Raw genomic sequence first — 16,930 nt, forward strand, 5'->3', positions numbered from 1 at the left:
CAAAGCATCATACATCTCCTCCAGGAGATGTGCTTTGCATTATAGGTAAATATTAAGATTAGTGATCAGAGCTTATTCTACTTTTACCATGAGTTACTTGGTCTTGCACTACCTGCAGGGTCAGCTAGACTTGCATTACGTGCAGGCGCAAACTTGACTTATTTGTCTGTTTGCTTACTTGGGAAATGGAGTAAAACCAGATTTAAAATAGCTTGGTATATCTTTAACATTTATTATACCCAAGGTAAAATACTTTCTATTTTACAAAGTTATTCATTGCTGTTCATCCATCATCCTCTGTCCTAGAATGCTAAACTTGATTAATCTCTGCTCTGAAAAGACTAATCTTCTAAGCTGAGCTGAGAGAAGCTAAATAATTTTTGCAAATGTTTTAGGAACAGAAGGAACATAAAACAAAGAAAATCTTTTTTTAAGTGGCTATGATATTGTAGATGTCAAACTCATTTTTCACCCTAATTCAAAGGAGACATTCCTCATCTTATTGTCGTTCATCCATTAACCTCTGTCGTAGAATACTAAATTAATCTCTGCTCTGAAAAGATAAGCTGAGCTAAGAGAAAGCTAAATAATTTTTTGCAAATGTTTTAGAGGATAAAAGGAAAATAAAACAAAATATATTTTTTTCTAAGTGATTATGATATTGTAGATGCCAAACTTAGATGCTCTTTAATCCAGTCTGCACTCCTGTTAACCAGTGGCTATGATAGCCACTTATTAAAAATAAAAAAAAATAAAAAAATATTTCTTTCCGTTTTCTTAAACATTTTGAACTTTTTGAAATTTGATTTCAAATTTCAAAATATTTGAAATTACTCTTCGAATATCAAATTTATGAAATTTCAAAAATTACTCTTCGAATATCAAAGTGATTGAAGCATATTCAACTTATGAAGTAAGCCACTATCACATGGCAAAAGTTTATTTTAATTTCTAATTGTATTATTATGATTATTATATGGGCATATTGGAGTCTGAAAACTCATCACAGAAAGTCCACATTGAATGTTATTAACACAAAATGTTATTCACATTCACACTTCTCCTTAAACTCATTCACTGACAAAGCACACTTACGACTACTTCTGGCAATCATTCACCACTCTCCAAGCAAAATATTTAGTCCTCACATTCTTACTCACACACTGCTTTCAGCAGTGATCCTTGTTCCCCCCCCCCAACCCGTTTGTCATGTGTTGCAAAAAAATTTATTCTTTATCAGTTTTTTTTTTTTTAAATAACGAAACGTGTGGTGTGATCATAGTGAAAATTATTTAATGGTAAATATTTCATCCTAAATATCTTTGTACTGATGATGTCCTAAGATACTTAGGATGAAATATTTACAATTAAATAATTTTCACTGTGGTTAATACGTGTGTTTCTTTTAATTTTATCAATTTTATAAAACATTTTTAGTAGCTTGCATTTCTGAATAATATCCTCTCTTTTCTTCCAAACTTTGCAACCCTCATACTTTCAGTATATCCTTGTAGAGAGCATTTCACAGCACTGTCACTATCTTAATAGATCTAAGATTCATTCTTCTTTATCAGTTTTATAAAACATTTTTAGTAGCTTGCATTTCTGAATAATATCCTCTCTTTTCATAGAGATGTAAGCAGATGACACAGTAATAAAAATAGTTATTAGGAATAGTAACACTTCATCATCATCATCAAATTCCTGATTGGTAACCTCGAGAGGGGGGGATGTACAGGACAATTATGATAGTACTACATAAAAAATCTACACCATTACTAACTTCTGATCAATAATTTTCATCCAATTAATCTGTTATCTGTCAAGGTTCAAATATTATCAAATCATATTTCTGTCTTTTAAGGTTCTTTTTACTGTATCAATCCATCTACATCTTGGTCTTCTTCTGGGTCTTTTTCCTACCACCCTGCCAAAGAACACTTATTTTGCTAATCTTTCCTCTCCCATCCCATTTAAGGGACCAGACCACCTGAGATTAGCTCTACTGACACATTCCTGAATACTGACAAAGGCAAGTTCTTTCTATTATCCTCATTTTAAATGTGATACTGTCATTGATTCCATCTATTCACTTCACTAATCTTTCTCAGAAATCTCATATCTGAGGTCTTCAGGCTTTAATCAAATGTTTTATTTCTAATTCAGCTCTCAGATCCATGAGATAAAATTGGTTTGAACGCTGTCTTGTATACAGCTAATTTCTTTCTTATTCCATATAAATTTATTCAGCTGACTTCCTCCATACCAGCTTTACTAATTCTGTTGTCTATTTCGATATTTAATTTATCAACTTCACTAAACATTGTTTCTAAATAGCTGAAACATTTCGCTTGTTCTATAGGTTCACCAAAAGCATTTTGGCTGTATAAAGGTTATCTGTTAGATTTATCTATATGTCTAATAAAGAAAGCTCTTTAATATATGCATTGTTCCATGTTTACCTATGAAAGTGAGACATGGGCAGCAACTCTTAAAACAGGAAGCCAAGGAGAGGATAAGAAATTTTATTATTATTATTATTTGACACTTCCAGGGAGTCCAAGACTCATCGAGGGAGGGCACCTATACTCTACAACTTTCTGTCTCCATTACTCAACCTCATCCACCCGTCATCTACTTTTCACCACCATTAGTATTTTCACAGATATTCACAAACATCCATGCCCACAGCAGGATTCGAACCCGTAGCCTTTTGGCTGGAGAGTGGCTTTGCTAACTATCGGCTAAGAAATACTAGAATAAGAGAGATGACTGGAGTAGAAGATATTGTGAAGTGTTACAAAACAAATAAATGGAGATGGGCAGATCATACTAGTAGACTTCCAGACAAAAGGTGAACAAAATTAAACACTCAGTGGATACCAAGAGAAGGAAAGCTTGAACCAATGAACAAGATGGAGGGATGATGATGATGATAGTGGATATTGGCTAAAGACAGACAAACCAGAAAGTTAATGGGGGGGGGGGCTATATCCAGCATTGGCTGGAAAGTGACTAACTTCTGATCAACAATTTTCATCCAGATTAACATGCTATTGATAAAACAATCTGCTCAGTGATTGCGTAATCAATAGCATGTTAATTTTTGTTGCTGTGATATTCATGGCTTAGTCTTTTATTTCATAGAAATTAGATGCTTTTGTCTCACATTGAGAGACCAAATGAAGTTGGGCTTCTTTTAGTCTTTATCTTTCGAAGTTTCCCATAACACATAGTATTATACATGTCTGCAAGGATATATGTGTTGCATTATGGGATAGTAAGATTGATGTGAAGTCATTAGCCTTTATATAGTAGTCCAGTCATGAAGATACTTCATGCACAAACATTGTTTACTTACACTTGGATAAAGGATTAAACCAAGAATAGAATTTCTTGGCATCTTTAATTTATTTGAAGCTTATTTTCTTAGACTACTTTGCCTTGTTTTTGGCAAAAGGAAAAAATAACAAGAGAAAATAAAACTGAATTACTTAGTAAAAAGCCTTTTCACTTCCATTTATAATTGGTTTAGCCTTTTCTGAAAAAGAGTTAGAAAATTCCCATTGTACAGATATCCTATCTGTACAGCGGGAATTGCTGGCCGTTGGCTGAGTAATTAGCATATCTGCTCTCCGACCAAGAGGCTGTGGATTCAGATCTGACCATGGGCTTGCATGTTTGTAATTGTCTTTAGTTGGGAGACGAATTTAATCACTCAGCATGAGATTGGAGGCCTGACTAACCAGAAAAAGTTTCATGTTTGGTTTCTGGAGCAGGATTTCTGGACTGTGTAAAAATAAATAAAAAATACCCCCCCCCCCCTGCAAAAAAAAATAATAAATTAAAATTAATTTTAAAAAAAGAAGAAAATGCTTAGTCCACTTGCAGTATGAATGTAACTATAAGTTGCATAAAATACATACATACATACATGGTATCAGAAGAGTTGATAATAGCTCAGATGATATCTCTCCCACCAGTTGGAGAGAGTGACCATATGGTTTTGACTTGGAAGATGAATAGACATGCAGGAGTATCAAAGAGACGGGAACTTATGTGGAATTATAGGCAGGTGATTATAATAGTCTTAGACGTCAACTTGGGGAAGTTTCATGGAGGGAGGAATTGGAAGGACGGGATATCATTAGTACTTAGGAAATTGTGAAGGAATATTTGTTAGCAGCAATAGTAAGCTGTATTTCACGAGTGAAGAAGAGGACACAATTTGGAGTAAAGTGGATGACAAACAATATTAAACAGGAACTGCATGCAAAAAAAGAGGCTGTTGAAGAGATATAAGAGACAGGTGAAGAGAAGATGCATGAAGAATATAAGACACAGGCCAGGAGAGTGACTAGTATTGTAAGGAAGGCAAAACTGGAATATGAGAGGAGATTGGTCCTAAGATCCAAAAAAAATTCTAGGGAATTTTTTAGCTATGTGGCCAGTAGGAAGAGAAATGACTGTGAAAGAATAACATTGTGGGATAAAAATGGGAATAGAGTGACTGATGCAGAGGACATAGTGGAATTGTTCAATGTACACTTTATTGGAGTATTTCATCCTGGAGGAGTAAATTTTAATACTAGAGGGATAGGGCAGTTTAGAGGTGCAGGAGGAGAGTGTGTTTCAAATACTGAGTACTCTGGATGTCAGTAAAGCTGTGGGAATGGATAGTATTTCACCACGAGTTTGGAGAGAATGTGCTAAAGAACTGACATCGCCTTTGACCTGGCTTTTCATTGAAAGTCTGGCTGTGGGAAAGATGCCCATGGAATGGAAAGAAGGTAAAATAGTGTCATTGCATAAGAGTGGTAGCAAACTGGAAGTGTCTAATTATAGGCCAGTTTGCATGTCATCAGTAGTTGTTAAGATCTTGGTGAGGGACCATATACAGCATTGGGCAGATGAGGGCGGTGTTATCCGTGAGAGTCAACATGGATTTGTGAAGGGGCACTCTTGTTTTAGCAATATGATAGCCTTTTATAATAAAGTTACAAGAGCATTAGATGAGGGGAAAGGCATATACTGCCATTTTTCTTAGACTTAGCGAAAACATTTGACAGGGTGTCACATGATAAGCTGATATTTAAGTTGCAGCACGTTGGTCTGGATGTCAGATTGGTCAACTGGATTCAGGATTGGCTGTCTGATAGGTATCAGAGAGTTGCATATGTTGAAGCAATATCAAAGAGGCAGAAGGTTACAAGTGGGGTTCCACAGGGCTCAGTACTGGGACCTATATTGTTTAACCTTTATATCAATGACATTGTCCGTGGATTGCAAGGGGATATTCGGTTGTTTGCGGATGATGCGAAGCTGGGAAGGGTTATTAGTAATAGTGCAGATGTGGTAGTCCTGCAAGAGGATTTGAATAAGCTAGACAGATGGGGAAAATGGGGGTGTCAGTTTAATGTAGCAAAATGTAAGGTCTTGACGTTTGGGATACATTGATGAGAAGCTGCATACTCTATGGGAGGAGCTATACTGGGGGATGCAGGGGAGACAAGAGATCTGGGGGTTGATGATTGATAGAAACCTGAAATTTAGGGGAAATATTGCAAAGGTGGTGAAGGTAACACAGAGGATTGCTGCAATACAATGAGAAGGACACTGACCTGCAGAGATAAAAGAGTTATCATTCTGTTGTATAAGACTCTGATCAGACCACACTTTGACTATTGTTCTCAGATTTGGTCCCCAGGATTTGAAGGGGATAAATTAACTGTGGAAAGGATACAAAGGCAGCTAACAAAGATGGTTTCAGGACTGTACAATGTTAGTTATGAGGATCGGCTGAGGGAATGTGGACTGCAGAGTTTGGTGGATAGAAGAAGGAGAGGTGATATGATTGAGACTTTTAAACTGTTAAGAGGTGGTTACAGGGTTGACACTGGGGAGTTCTTTTGCTTGGCTGAACAACAGGAAGGAGTGATGACAAGGGGCCATCCCTGGAAGGTATGAAAGGAAACTGAGCAAGAGGGTGAGAAGTGGTTTCTTTGCATGGAGGGTGTTCGAACCATGGAATGCATTGCCTGATAGAGTGGCGAGAGCGAGAACAGTCAATGAGTGGTATGATAGACTGTGTTTCCTAGGAAGGACCTCCCATGAAGAGTCTTTTGACTCCATGGAGGCCTGATTAATAATAAAAGAAAACCTTTCATGGGTGGGAGTCACATAAAAAAAAAGCCCAGGCAGGTATCTGTTTTAGTTGCAGTAAATCACTCAGCTAAAATGTCAGCATCTTAATCCTTTCATTTATTTTATATATATGTTACAGTTAAAGTAATAAATCCGGTCATTATTAATAATTACAGGTTAAAGTAAATAATTTCTATCTGGTAAATGTAATAAAACATGTTTATATGTTTTCATTCTCAATAGAAATTATAACAGCTTAGGTTAGGTTAGTTTATAATGAAAAAAATAAGGAAAGTACTTCTTTTGCACTCAATGAAATCAGAAATCATTATAAACTAACCGAATCTAACCTTTATCGGTTAAAAATCATTATAAACTAACCTAACCTAACTTTTATTGGTTAGGTTAGGTTAGTTTTGATTTCTGATTTCATTAAGTACAAAAGAAGTACTTTCCTTACTTTTTTCATTATAAACTAACCTAACCTAACCAATAAAGGTTAGGTTAGGCTAGTTTATAATGATTTCCAACCGATAAAGGTTAGGCTAGGTTAGTTTATAATGATTTCCAACCGATAAAGGTTAGATTAGTTTATAATGATTTCCAACCGATAAAGGTTAGATTAGTTTATAATGATTTCCAACCGATAAAGGTTAGATTAGTTTATAATGATTTCCGACTGATAAAGGTTAGTTTAGGTTATAATGATTTCCAACTAATAAAGGTTAGGTTAGTTTATAATTTCTGATTTCATTGAGTGCAAATGAAGTTCTTTCCTTACTTTTTTCATTATAAACTAATCTAATCTAAGCTGTTATAATTTCTATTGAGAATGAATACCTATATATAAAACCTATAGACATGTTTTTATTACATTTACCAGACTCCTCTAGGAATTATTCACCACTTTAACTGGTTAAAGTGATTAATTCTCGTAAATTATTCACTTTAACTTGTAATTATCAATAATAACTGGATTTATTACTTTAACCGTAACACACACACATATATATAAAAAAGACTAATTTTTCAGTAGCAAGTTGGCTTCTAGCAAAACGTTTTTACTACAGAAGTGAAAATAGTTCTTTTTGTATATAATTATCCCGAGGAGTTAAGTTATGAGATGAACATATCTGTTAATTGCATGTGTTTCTTTCTGACCCATTTGTCTGTTTTTTGAAAATTGATTCGAGACCACAGGTAGACGTTTTTTTTTTGTTTTTTTCCCCCAGAGATTATTATTATTATTATTATTACCCAAGACCCCATGGAGTCAAAGACGCATCTAGGAGGTAGGAGATGGCTCAGGAATATTTGGTTGCCACTGATGTAGTGAATATATTTTGGCTGGAAAATTCAGGTCATTTGTAATTGTAAAATCATGTTTTATTACAGTAACATAAAATTTAACTACAAGTTACAGCTAACATATACATTTATTATTATTTTTATCTTTATTTCTTTTAAAGATCATCTGTGTATGTTTAAATTATTACAAAATTGTATTTTGCAGCGTATCCTCTCCATGAAATTAGAATACTTGGAGTATTGCAAAGATTTGCAGTATCTTATTTTGTGATAGCTACAATACATATGTTTTTTGTACAAGCAGAAGATTCTCATGTTGTAAGTTTTTTTTTTTAATTATTGTTCAGTTAAATGTAAATAACATTTTTTTCTCTCTCTCTCAGAGAGAGAGAGAGAGACTAATGCATTGTCAAGAAAGCAAACAATACAGTTTATTTCTTTTTCTTGTTTTTATTTGTATTGTTCAGTCTCAGACACGTAGACACTGGCACTAATTCAGTTCGCACTGCCATGATTTAAAATTTACCAGCTTAGAATTGAAAACGAGTAAACTGGGGCACAAAAAGGATAATGAAAGGAAAAAAATTATAATATTAGTTCATCTTCCAGTATAAGTGAATGGTTTTTATAAATAGGTTTAACATTCTTACTATTCTAACCTATGTGGGTTCAGTGTATTCATTTAAGTAGTAAAGGGCAAATATACAATTATATACCTGTTCTCTGTGTTAAATTTATTATACAAGGTTGGACTTAGTTTAAACTTTTTACATAAGTTTACATTAGCTTACATAAATAACACTAAGGTTGGCTAAGCTATAATTCTTCTTAAAGTAAGCATAGATAGCATCCTCTGAGGCTATTTTTTGGAATCAGTATCTTTCTTGTAAATATCAAAATATTTGCAAGAGCAAAATTTTATTAAATAAAATTTTATATAATGAATTTTGTATCTGCTTAAAGATGTAAAAATCATTATATAAATAGAACAGACCATTAATCTGATACTGTCACTCAAATTCTTGTAGATAAACTTATACATTAGTTATACATAGCTTTTAATTTTTCAGGAAATGAAAATGTATACTAGAATATTAATTAAAAACTTTAATCAATACCTTCCTATATTTTGGCAATGTTACATTGTCATCTTCAGGGATCACAAAACAATGATATGTGCACGCAGTCACTAACACTAAGCGAATAAGACTGAAGAAAGGCAATTGAAGTCGGTCCCAGAGTCCTAAAGGTGTGCCCTAACGGGCTAAATTCAGTTGTCTTGGCTGTTGGATTGATGTTCGTAGAAAGCAAGCTTCCCAAATTTGGGGCAGTCTCATGCACCCAAATTTGTTGAGGTTTGGGAAGTTTTTCAGAGCTGAGGCTGATTCCAGGAATAATCTTTCATGCTTGTACTTGCTGCGGTGTAATAAAGTGACCTTCTTCCAGTGTATTCTGTGGTGGGTGTCCAATGCATGGTCAGCAAGTCCTGAGTGACTGTATTGGTGAAACTGGATGTAGTCCTTGTGTTTGGATATCCTGATATTGGCTGTAGTAGGAAAGTTTGCAACTGCAAGGGACCTGGTATACTTAGGTCTAGGGGAAGTGGCTGGTCTTTAGTGGAGCAGATAAGGGATGCCAATTTCTTATATGGTTTGTAACAGGTAGTCAGGTCATATTTTTTTAGGATTTTTGTTAGCTTTTCAGACATGCCCTGGATATAAGGATTGGTGATAGATTTAGTTTAATCTCTGTTTTGAGGGGGGGGGGGCACATGGGTTAGATACACTCCACAACTTCTTAACACACTTAAACAATCAACACCCCAGAATCCATGGCTATTGTTTCTGATATTCTAAGCATTGTTTCATTTTTCTGTATGTCTATTATTTTGGCCTTGTTGATTTGCGGGGTATGTTTCTGCTCAAGGGTGTGTTTTTGTCACATAAAATGTGACAAAAACTTGATAAACGTCCACCAGCCCTACATAATTTTCGAGAGTTGGAAGCTAAATAACATAAAAATCAGGTCACGACTCTGACCAATAGAATACAACACAGAAACACCAAGCCGGCATGGCATGGCATAGCCTCCACTTTCCCCCATGCTCCAAAGACTACGCACTGTCGAAACAGCTCGCATCCTGTTCTCCCAACCCTGATCTTATCCCATAATATCCTTCTCCTAAAATTTCTATGTTCACCCCCATCTCAAAGTATTCTCTGCTGACCTTTAATATTTTAAAAAATATAAAAAAAAACTTGGGTTTTTCAAAAAAAGTTTGCATATCCCTTGCCTCACCAATAATTCTCCCACATCTCTCAAACCCCACTTTTTGACCCCCCCCCCTTCCATTCCGATCATACTTCCTTCCTTTAACAACAAATGTATATTGCCATACACCGGGATGCCACTGAAAAAGAAGACGGCCAACAACATCCCACAAAGGTATGTCTATTTTTTTTTTTCCTATTTATTCTCCATATATCTGTCCATATAAAACATCAGTAATGCCCTAAATTTGAGTAAAAAGCCAATGACATTATAAAAAAAGGGATACTCCTTAACAAAAATAGGCTAATAGCCATAAAAATAATATTTTCTTAGAGGAGTAACATGGGAATTTTCCCAGGAATAATACCTATAAAGAAAATATTTGATCAAACTTAACTCCACTGAGATATAACTATATATATATATATCATCATTTTGCTGATGCTTATCCTCAAGGGGTTTACAGGCCACTATGAAAGTACTATATGATTAAGATTACATTATTACTAATCTTCTATCAGCAATTTACTCCAAATTAGCAATTAATATTGCACACCAATATTATCATATCTGACATTTTGGTCTTTTAAGGCACTTCTGACTGATTCAATCCAGATAAATATTTCTTCCTCTTTTTCCTGCCATCTTGGCATCTGTTTGCTAACCTTTTCTTTCGCTCTTTAACTGAGCATACCACCTTAGATTAACCCTGCTAAAACATCTTGAAGGCTAATGATGTTGAGTTCCTTCCTAATATCTTCCTAACATCACATTTTTAATATGATTCTGCCATTGATGCCATCTGTTCACTCCCCTAATCTTTCTTAGAACTCTCATATCTGTGGCCTCTAGTCTTTGATTAAATGCTTTTCTTCTAGCCCAGCTCTCAGATCCATAACTTAAAACTGGTTTCAACACTGTCTTGTATACTGCTACTTTGGTGTTTTGGCTAATTTCTCTCTTATTACATATTATTATTATTATTATTATTATTATGTAACACCTCCAGGGGGTCCAAGGATTCATTGAGAAGGGCACCTATTCTACAACTCTATCTCCACCAACTGCAGCTACCTTCATCATCTACACTAAGGCCATCTACCACCGACTACCACTAGTATTTTCACAGACAATCGCAAACATCCATGCCCACGGCGGGATTCGAACCCGCAACCCTTTGGCTGGAGAGCAGGTACACTAACCACTCGGCCAGCTAGGCCGGCTTGTCAGTTTTTTCATATTATAATATAAATTTGTATTTTTTTGCTCCTGAAAAAACATGGCATAAAGAATGCAAAACTAATAGAATAATAAAAAAAAACAAAACTCTTTATTTTTATATGTGATTTATTTGAGAATATCTGTATATTCCAAATGAATATATGCTGTACCACAGGAGTTCATGAGAAAAAACAATAGGCTTACAGTTGTTGTGAATATAAATTTATTCATTTGGATAACCACTATACCATTTTGCATATTCTGTTTATCTATTTCCATATTTGATTTGCTATCCTCACTAAAAACTGTTCTTCACTAAGATTATTATTTATCTGCATACAACCTGTATTCCTATCCCAATTTGTGACATAAACACAATTAAACATGTATAGATGCAGCAGTGGTTCATCTGTATGTGTTTAGAGAACCATTGAGAATTTAAGATGACAAATTAATCTGAAAGACAGATTGAGCACTCAGGAGAAATCTGCCTGGTAGAATGATATCATAATTTCGAAAAAAAAAAGTAAACCTAATCTAGTCTCATGTTCCATACAACAAATGAAAATCATGAAATGCTCTGGCAACAAATTGAGATGGTATGTATTGCCTACACTAGCTACATCAGCTTCTTTCATTAAACAACTAAAACATATGGAACTGGGATATGATGGACAGTACACATTTCGTTTTAATGATACCATACATGCATGATATAATGTAAAGTATGAGTAAATATTTATTAAATTATCCCACAGTTCTGTTATTATTGTATGTATGTTGTCAGGTTTTTTCATATTATAATATAAATTTGTATTTTTTTCGCTCCTGAAGAAACATGCCATAAAGAATGTAAAACTAATAGAATGATAAAAAAAAAACCTCTCTATTTTTATATGTAATTTATTTGAGAATATCTATATCTTCCAAATGAATATATGCTGTACCACAGGAGTTCACGAGAAAAACAATATGCTTACAGTTATTGTGATATTCAAACTATGTGCTCTATTAATTTTTAGGCATTCATCTTTTTTATGTATCTTAATAATAAATTATTCCTAAAACATATTAATTTATTCATACATTTTAAATAAATAAAGTACTTATCGTAATGTACTTATCGTAATGAGTGTTGTCTGTTATTCATAATTTTTCTTTGCAGTTTGAACAACACCAAGAGAGAAAAAAATAATTTAATTTATCAAACTTACTAATATTTCACTGATTTTTTACGCAGCATCTTCAGAACACAAATTTTAACTGTGATGACAAACACATGGCTCAACTAAATCACTGTACAAACAATTCAAATTGTAACTGAAAAAAAAAAAGAAAAATCCTAACATGACACCTTTTATGGACTTGGATAACCATAAAGTTATTGGAAGTTTTTCTACTTGGTTATACTATAAATTAAAGATACCAAGAAGTTATATACTTGGTTTAATCCTTTATCCAAGTGTAAGCAAACAAGTTTGCACCTGAACAATTTTCAGGACTGGGGCAACTCTTATAAAGAAGCTAATGACTTCACATCACTTGCCTTTGTATCCCATAATGCAAAGCACATCTCCTTGCAGACATGTATAATGCTATGCATTACGGGAAGATTCACTACCCAGACTGGTTTTGACCTTTATTGAGGTCTCATCAGCTGGAGTCAGACTCAGAGGTAATAATAAGGTTGAAGTGATGCAAAAGTCATATTTTCATACGAGTAGCCACAAGGTGTCGCACCTTATTATTAAAATACTCTGTATAAGAGAAAGTTGTTGGAAGTTTTTTCACTTGGTTATACTATAAATTCATATAAAGAAGCTAATGCCTTCACATCACTTGCCTTAATTTGAAGTCATTAGGCACAAACTTGTTTGCTTACCCTTGGATAAAGGATTAAACCAAGTATATAACTTCCTTGTATATTTAATTTAAACCATAAAGTTAATTTCGAGAAGTCAGGCTGTGTGGTCTCAAAATGACTTTCTCCTAGATTGTTGGCTAATTAATGCAACAATACTTGTTGAGGGAATACTTCATAATTAATGCTGATTCTAAAATAGTTTCTTAGACCTATATCAACTTCTATGCAATACCAGTGTCTTGTTCCATCTAATCATCCCTTGCAAAGGAGTATTCAGAGCATAGTTTGTCAGGTCCAACTTGCCATTCAGATGATTGCAGATGTAATTTTTCTGTTCTTCAAGGCTTTTGTTAATTGACCTACCAATTTGTCTAAAGCAGGCCGAACTATCACTCTCCATGCCACTTTCAAACCACTCATTCAGCTAGCTAACTTTATCTATTCAACTAAAAATCAACTTCGTTCCCTTACACATCCTGTAAGGAGTGCCTACTTTAGATAGACTGGTAGATCAGTTAGCATTTGTCTTGAAGAAGAAGAAGAACACAAAAATTACATCCACAATCATCTGTATAATGAGTTGAGACTGGGAAACCATGCTCTTAATACTGTTTGTAGAATCAGCATCAGCTTTGAACCATTCCTCCAACCTCAGCTGTCTTGGTGGCATTAATTTGCCAAAGATTCTGGGATATGGTCATTCTGAGACCAGATAGCTTGTGACTTCTCAAAATTAATTTTATGATTATCTGGCACATAGAGGATGCCATATTAGGACATTAGTTTTTTTTTTTTTTTTTCAGTTACAATTTGAATTGTTTCTGCAATGATTTAGTTGAGTGCTGTGTGTGTGTTTCACAGTTATAACTTGTGCTCCAAAGATACTGGGCAGAAAACCAGCAAAATATTAGTAAGTTCAATAAATTAATTTTTTGTTCTCTTGGCATTGTTTATACTGTGAAGCACTATTATCAGTTATCATGATGATTATTTTAAAAAGAATTTAATGAGAAGAAAGAGGGAACATGAAAATGTTCTAAAGAAAGATTGGGGTTAGTTATGCTGCATAATGTTTGGAAACCACTATTGTGATTTAAAGGGATAAGTTAGAGATTAGTATTGCTGATACTAATTATTGATTACTTTTGTATTGTAACCACCACATAGAAAAGTTTAATTCGAATTCTCTAAATGTGAATTCTCTAGTTTAGTAATGTAATGTACACATTCCCACAAAGGATCTGTGTGTTCTGCCAAACAGAACACACAGATATTTGATTCCAGAAAACCTTGCAGTTTCATTTTTGCATAATCTTGAATCAAAATATACTTTTTTTTTATGTGGTATATCTTTTCAGTGTTTTCAGTTTTTTTTTTTCCCTTCTTAATCTGTTTTTTTTATATTTAAGAAAAATTCTTTTTGTGAGATTCTCCTTTAATGCTTCATATATTTTTATTTATATTACAGGATGTTATATGGGCCCCTATGAGAGATATTATTTTGTACTGGGCTGAATGGCTAATTATGCTTAGTATGCTTGCAGTCCATTTAGTTCTCACTTTCAAGCTTCCAGTACCAGGTTGTCCAAGGTAAGCCATATACACATTTGTAACCTCACACACGTATGCATGCACACAGGATGATGCAACAACCCCCCCCTCCCCATAAACTTTAAAGGCATATGTTACACCTCATGTTGGAGATTTAATGGAATATCTACAGCACTAGGAAAGGATTAAAACTAATTTTAATGCTTCCAATATTTCATCTCAGTCATCGAGACATCTTCAGGGACTACAAATAACTTTTGTAACACACACACACTCAAATACAACACAATACTAAGTGAAACAACGTGGGTGACTCTGAAGTCCTGTCTAGGTAGTGCTTCCTCTATGGGTGTTTGTAGGTGACCTAGTATATAAATTGGGATCTCTAATAATTAATGTTTCCCAAATTTTGGGAAGTTTTATGCAACCGGGCATTATTTAAATTCAGTTGATTTCTGAGTTCTGCTGCAGATTCTAGAAACAGTGGAAGAAGAGCAAATCACTTCCATTATACAAGGGCGGAGCCACAGCGACTTATAGGATTGGTGTAGGTTTTGGAGAGGCTAAGTAGTAATCCAGAGGTGGACAGACAGCATGGGTTTGTTAAAGGTAGATATTACTTTAGCAATCTGCTTATTTTCTGTAATAGAGTGAGCAGACTTTCATAAGATCCATGATATTCGCAGATTTTGCTAATGCATTCAACAGGATTTCACATGCATGGTTTTTATACAAACTCAAAGGGATAGATTGCAAAATAAACTTGTGACATGGATATAGGATAGGATCTGGCTAACAGGTATCAAAAAGTGTATGGAAGTACTAAGAGAAGGAGAGCGATCAGTGGTGTAATTTGTCCATTGTTGTTATTTTACTTATATATTGGGGATGGATTGGAGGGAGATAGCCAGTTTTGCTGATGACACTAAGTTGAGGTGAGTAATAAAGTGCTTATCTGATACAGAATCTCTGCAAGCTGACTTAAACAGAATAATTCTGTGGGAGCCTGTTCGTAAGTACAGAACAAATGTTAATGAGTGTTTCTAAAGGTATCGTTGTACATTGTGGATGAAGAACTATGCAGGCACTGTATCATATTAATGGGGAATTTGGTGCATGATGTGAATGAAGTCAAGCCTTGGAGAAGGGGAGATAGCAGACAGTAAGTTAAAGTTTAGGGGCTACATTGTTAAGGTGGTTAAGTCATTACTTTCAATAACTGCACTGTTGAAGAGAACACTGAGTTGTAAGGAAAAAAAGTTATTCTCTCTAGGTTTTGATAAGACATCTGGACTACTGTGTGGAGATAAGGGCACCAGGGTTTCGAAGAGATGTGAAGACAGCTGAAAAGATCCAGAGCCACATGACCAATATAATAACTGGCCTATGGAATTATGCATATGAGGACAGATTGAAGGAATATGGTCTTCAAAATTTGAAGAATAGATGGTTAGGAGATACGATGGAAGCATGTTAGTAAGGGATAGAAGTGAGATTTAAATTTTGCAGGTTATGTAGAATCATCCCTGTAGACTGGTTAAGGTTGTGACTAGAAAACACCTTAACTAGTCATAACCAAACTTTTAAACAGTCATAAAATTATAAAAATTTGAAAATGTTATTAAGCTGATTGCTTAAAAACAATTTTAAATTCTTATACTCTTTATTTTGCTCATTTCTACTTCACTGTTTTATGTTAAATTATAGATGTTTTAAATTATATCTTATTTCATTGCCTACACATACACACACACACATGTATATATATTAAGTTGCTGTATAGGTTTGATTTTTTTTTTTTTTTTTTTGTTTTTGATGTTTCTTCACATAGTGGTTACCAGGGACCTGGTGGCATGCATGACAATAATGACTATTATAATTGTACTGGAGGGGCAGCAGGGTATATTGATAGAGTTGTGCTTGGGTCAAGTCACGTGTACCAGCATCCTACTTCAAAGGTTAGTTTTCAATTATTTTTAATGCCAGTTTCTTTTAAAAATTGTAACAGTTTAAGATAAGTTGATTACAAAATGTTATTATTATTATTACTTGATGTCTCCAGGGAGTCCAAAGACTCATCGAGGGAGGGCATCTACTCTACAACTCTCTATCTCCACCACCCACAATTCACCAACTACAATGAACCACAACTACACCAATGCTATCTACTGCCCACCACTACCACTAGTATTTTCACAGACAATCACAAACATTCAAGCCCACAGTGGGATTCGAACCTGCAGCCTTTTGGCTGGAGAGCGGATGCACTAACCACCCAGCCAACCAGGCTGTCAAAAAAATAAACCAATTTACAAACAATCAACAAATGGTTATAAACCAGTACAGGAGAATAAATGACACCAGTCCCCCTGGCAGTTGATCTTCCAGTCAGCCGACATTCTGACTAGGATGACGATCTGTAATATTAACTTCGAATTGGATATGTTCATATTTATATATACTGACTTAGATCTGAGAACTGGAAATAACAATTAAATTTATTCAAAACGCAACATGTTTCATCGGATTGTCCAACTTCTTCAGGCGTGGGAACACAGAAAGCAAATAAAA

At 34.5% G+C, this 16,930-nt stretch overlaps 1 protein-coding gene across 1 annotated transcript in view; it reads left to right on the forward strand.

Annotated features, from left to right (window-relative positions):
- The window catches only part of Hgsnat (Heparan-alpha-glucosaminide N-acetyltransferase), a 267,748-nt gene that overhangs the window by 183,173 nt on the left and 67,645 nt on the right, over positions 1-16,930 (forward strand). The window contains exons 10-12 of the mRNA XM_090403589.1: positions 7,658-7,770; positions 14,277-14,398; positions 16,191-16,317. Coding sequence (XP_090259715.1) covers positions 7,658-7,770; positions 14,277-14,398; positions 16,191-16,317 — 362 coding nt within the window. The remainder of the gene's footprint in view (positions 1-7,657; positions 7,771-14,276; positions 14,399-16,190; positions 16,318-16,930) is intronic.

The sequence above is a fragment of the Typopeltis vanoorti genome, chromosome 14, assembly GCF_054136105.1.
Source record: "Typopeltis vanoorti isolate ZY-2024b chromosome 14, IOZ_Tvanoo_1.0, whole genome shotgun sequence".
Taxonomy (NCBI): domain Eukaryota; kingdom Metazoa; phylum Arthropoda; class Arachnida; order Uropygi; family Thelyphonidae; genus Typopeltis; species Typopeltis vanoorti.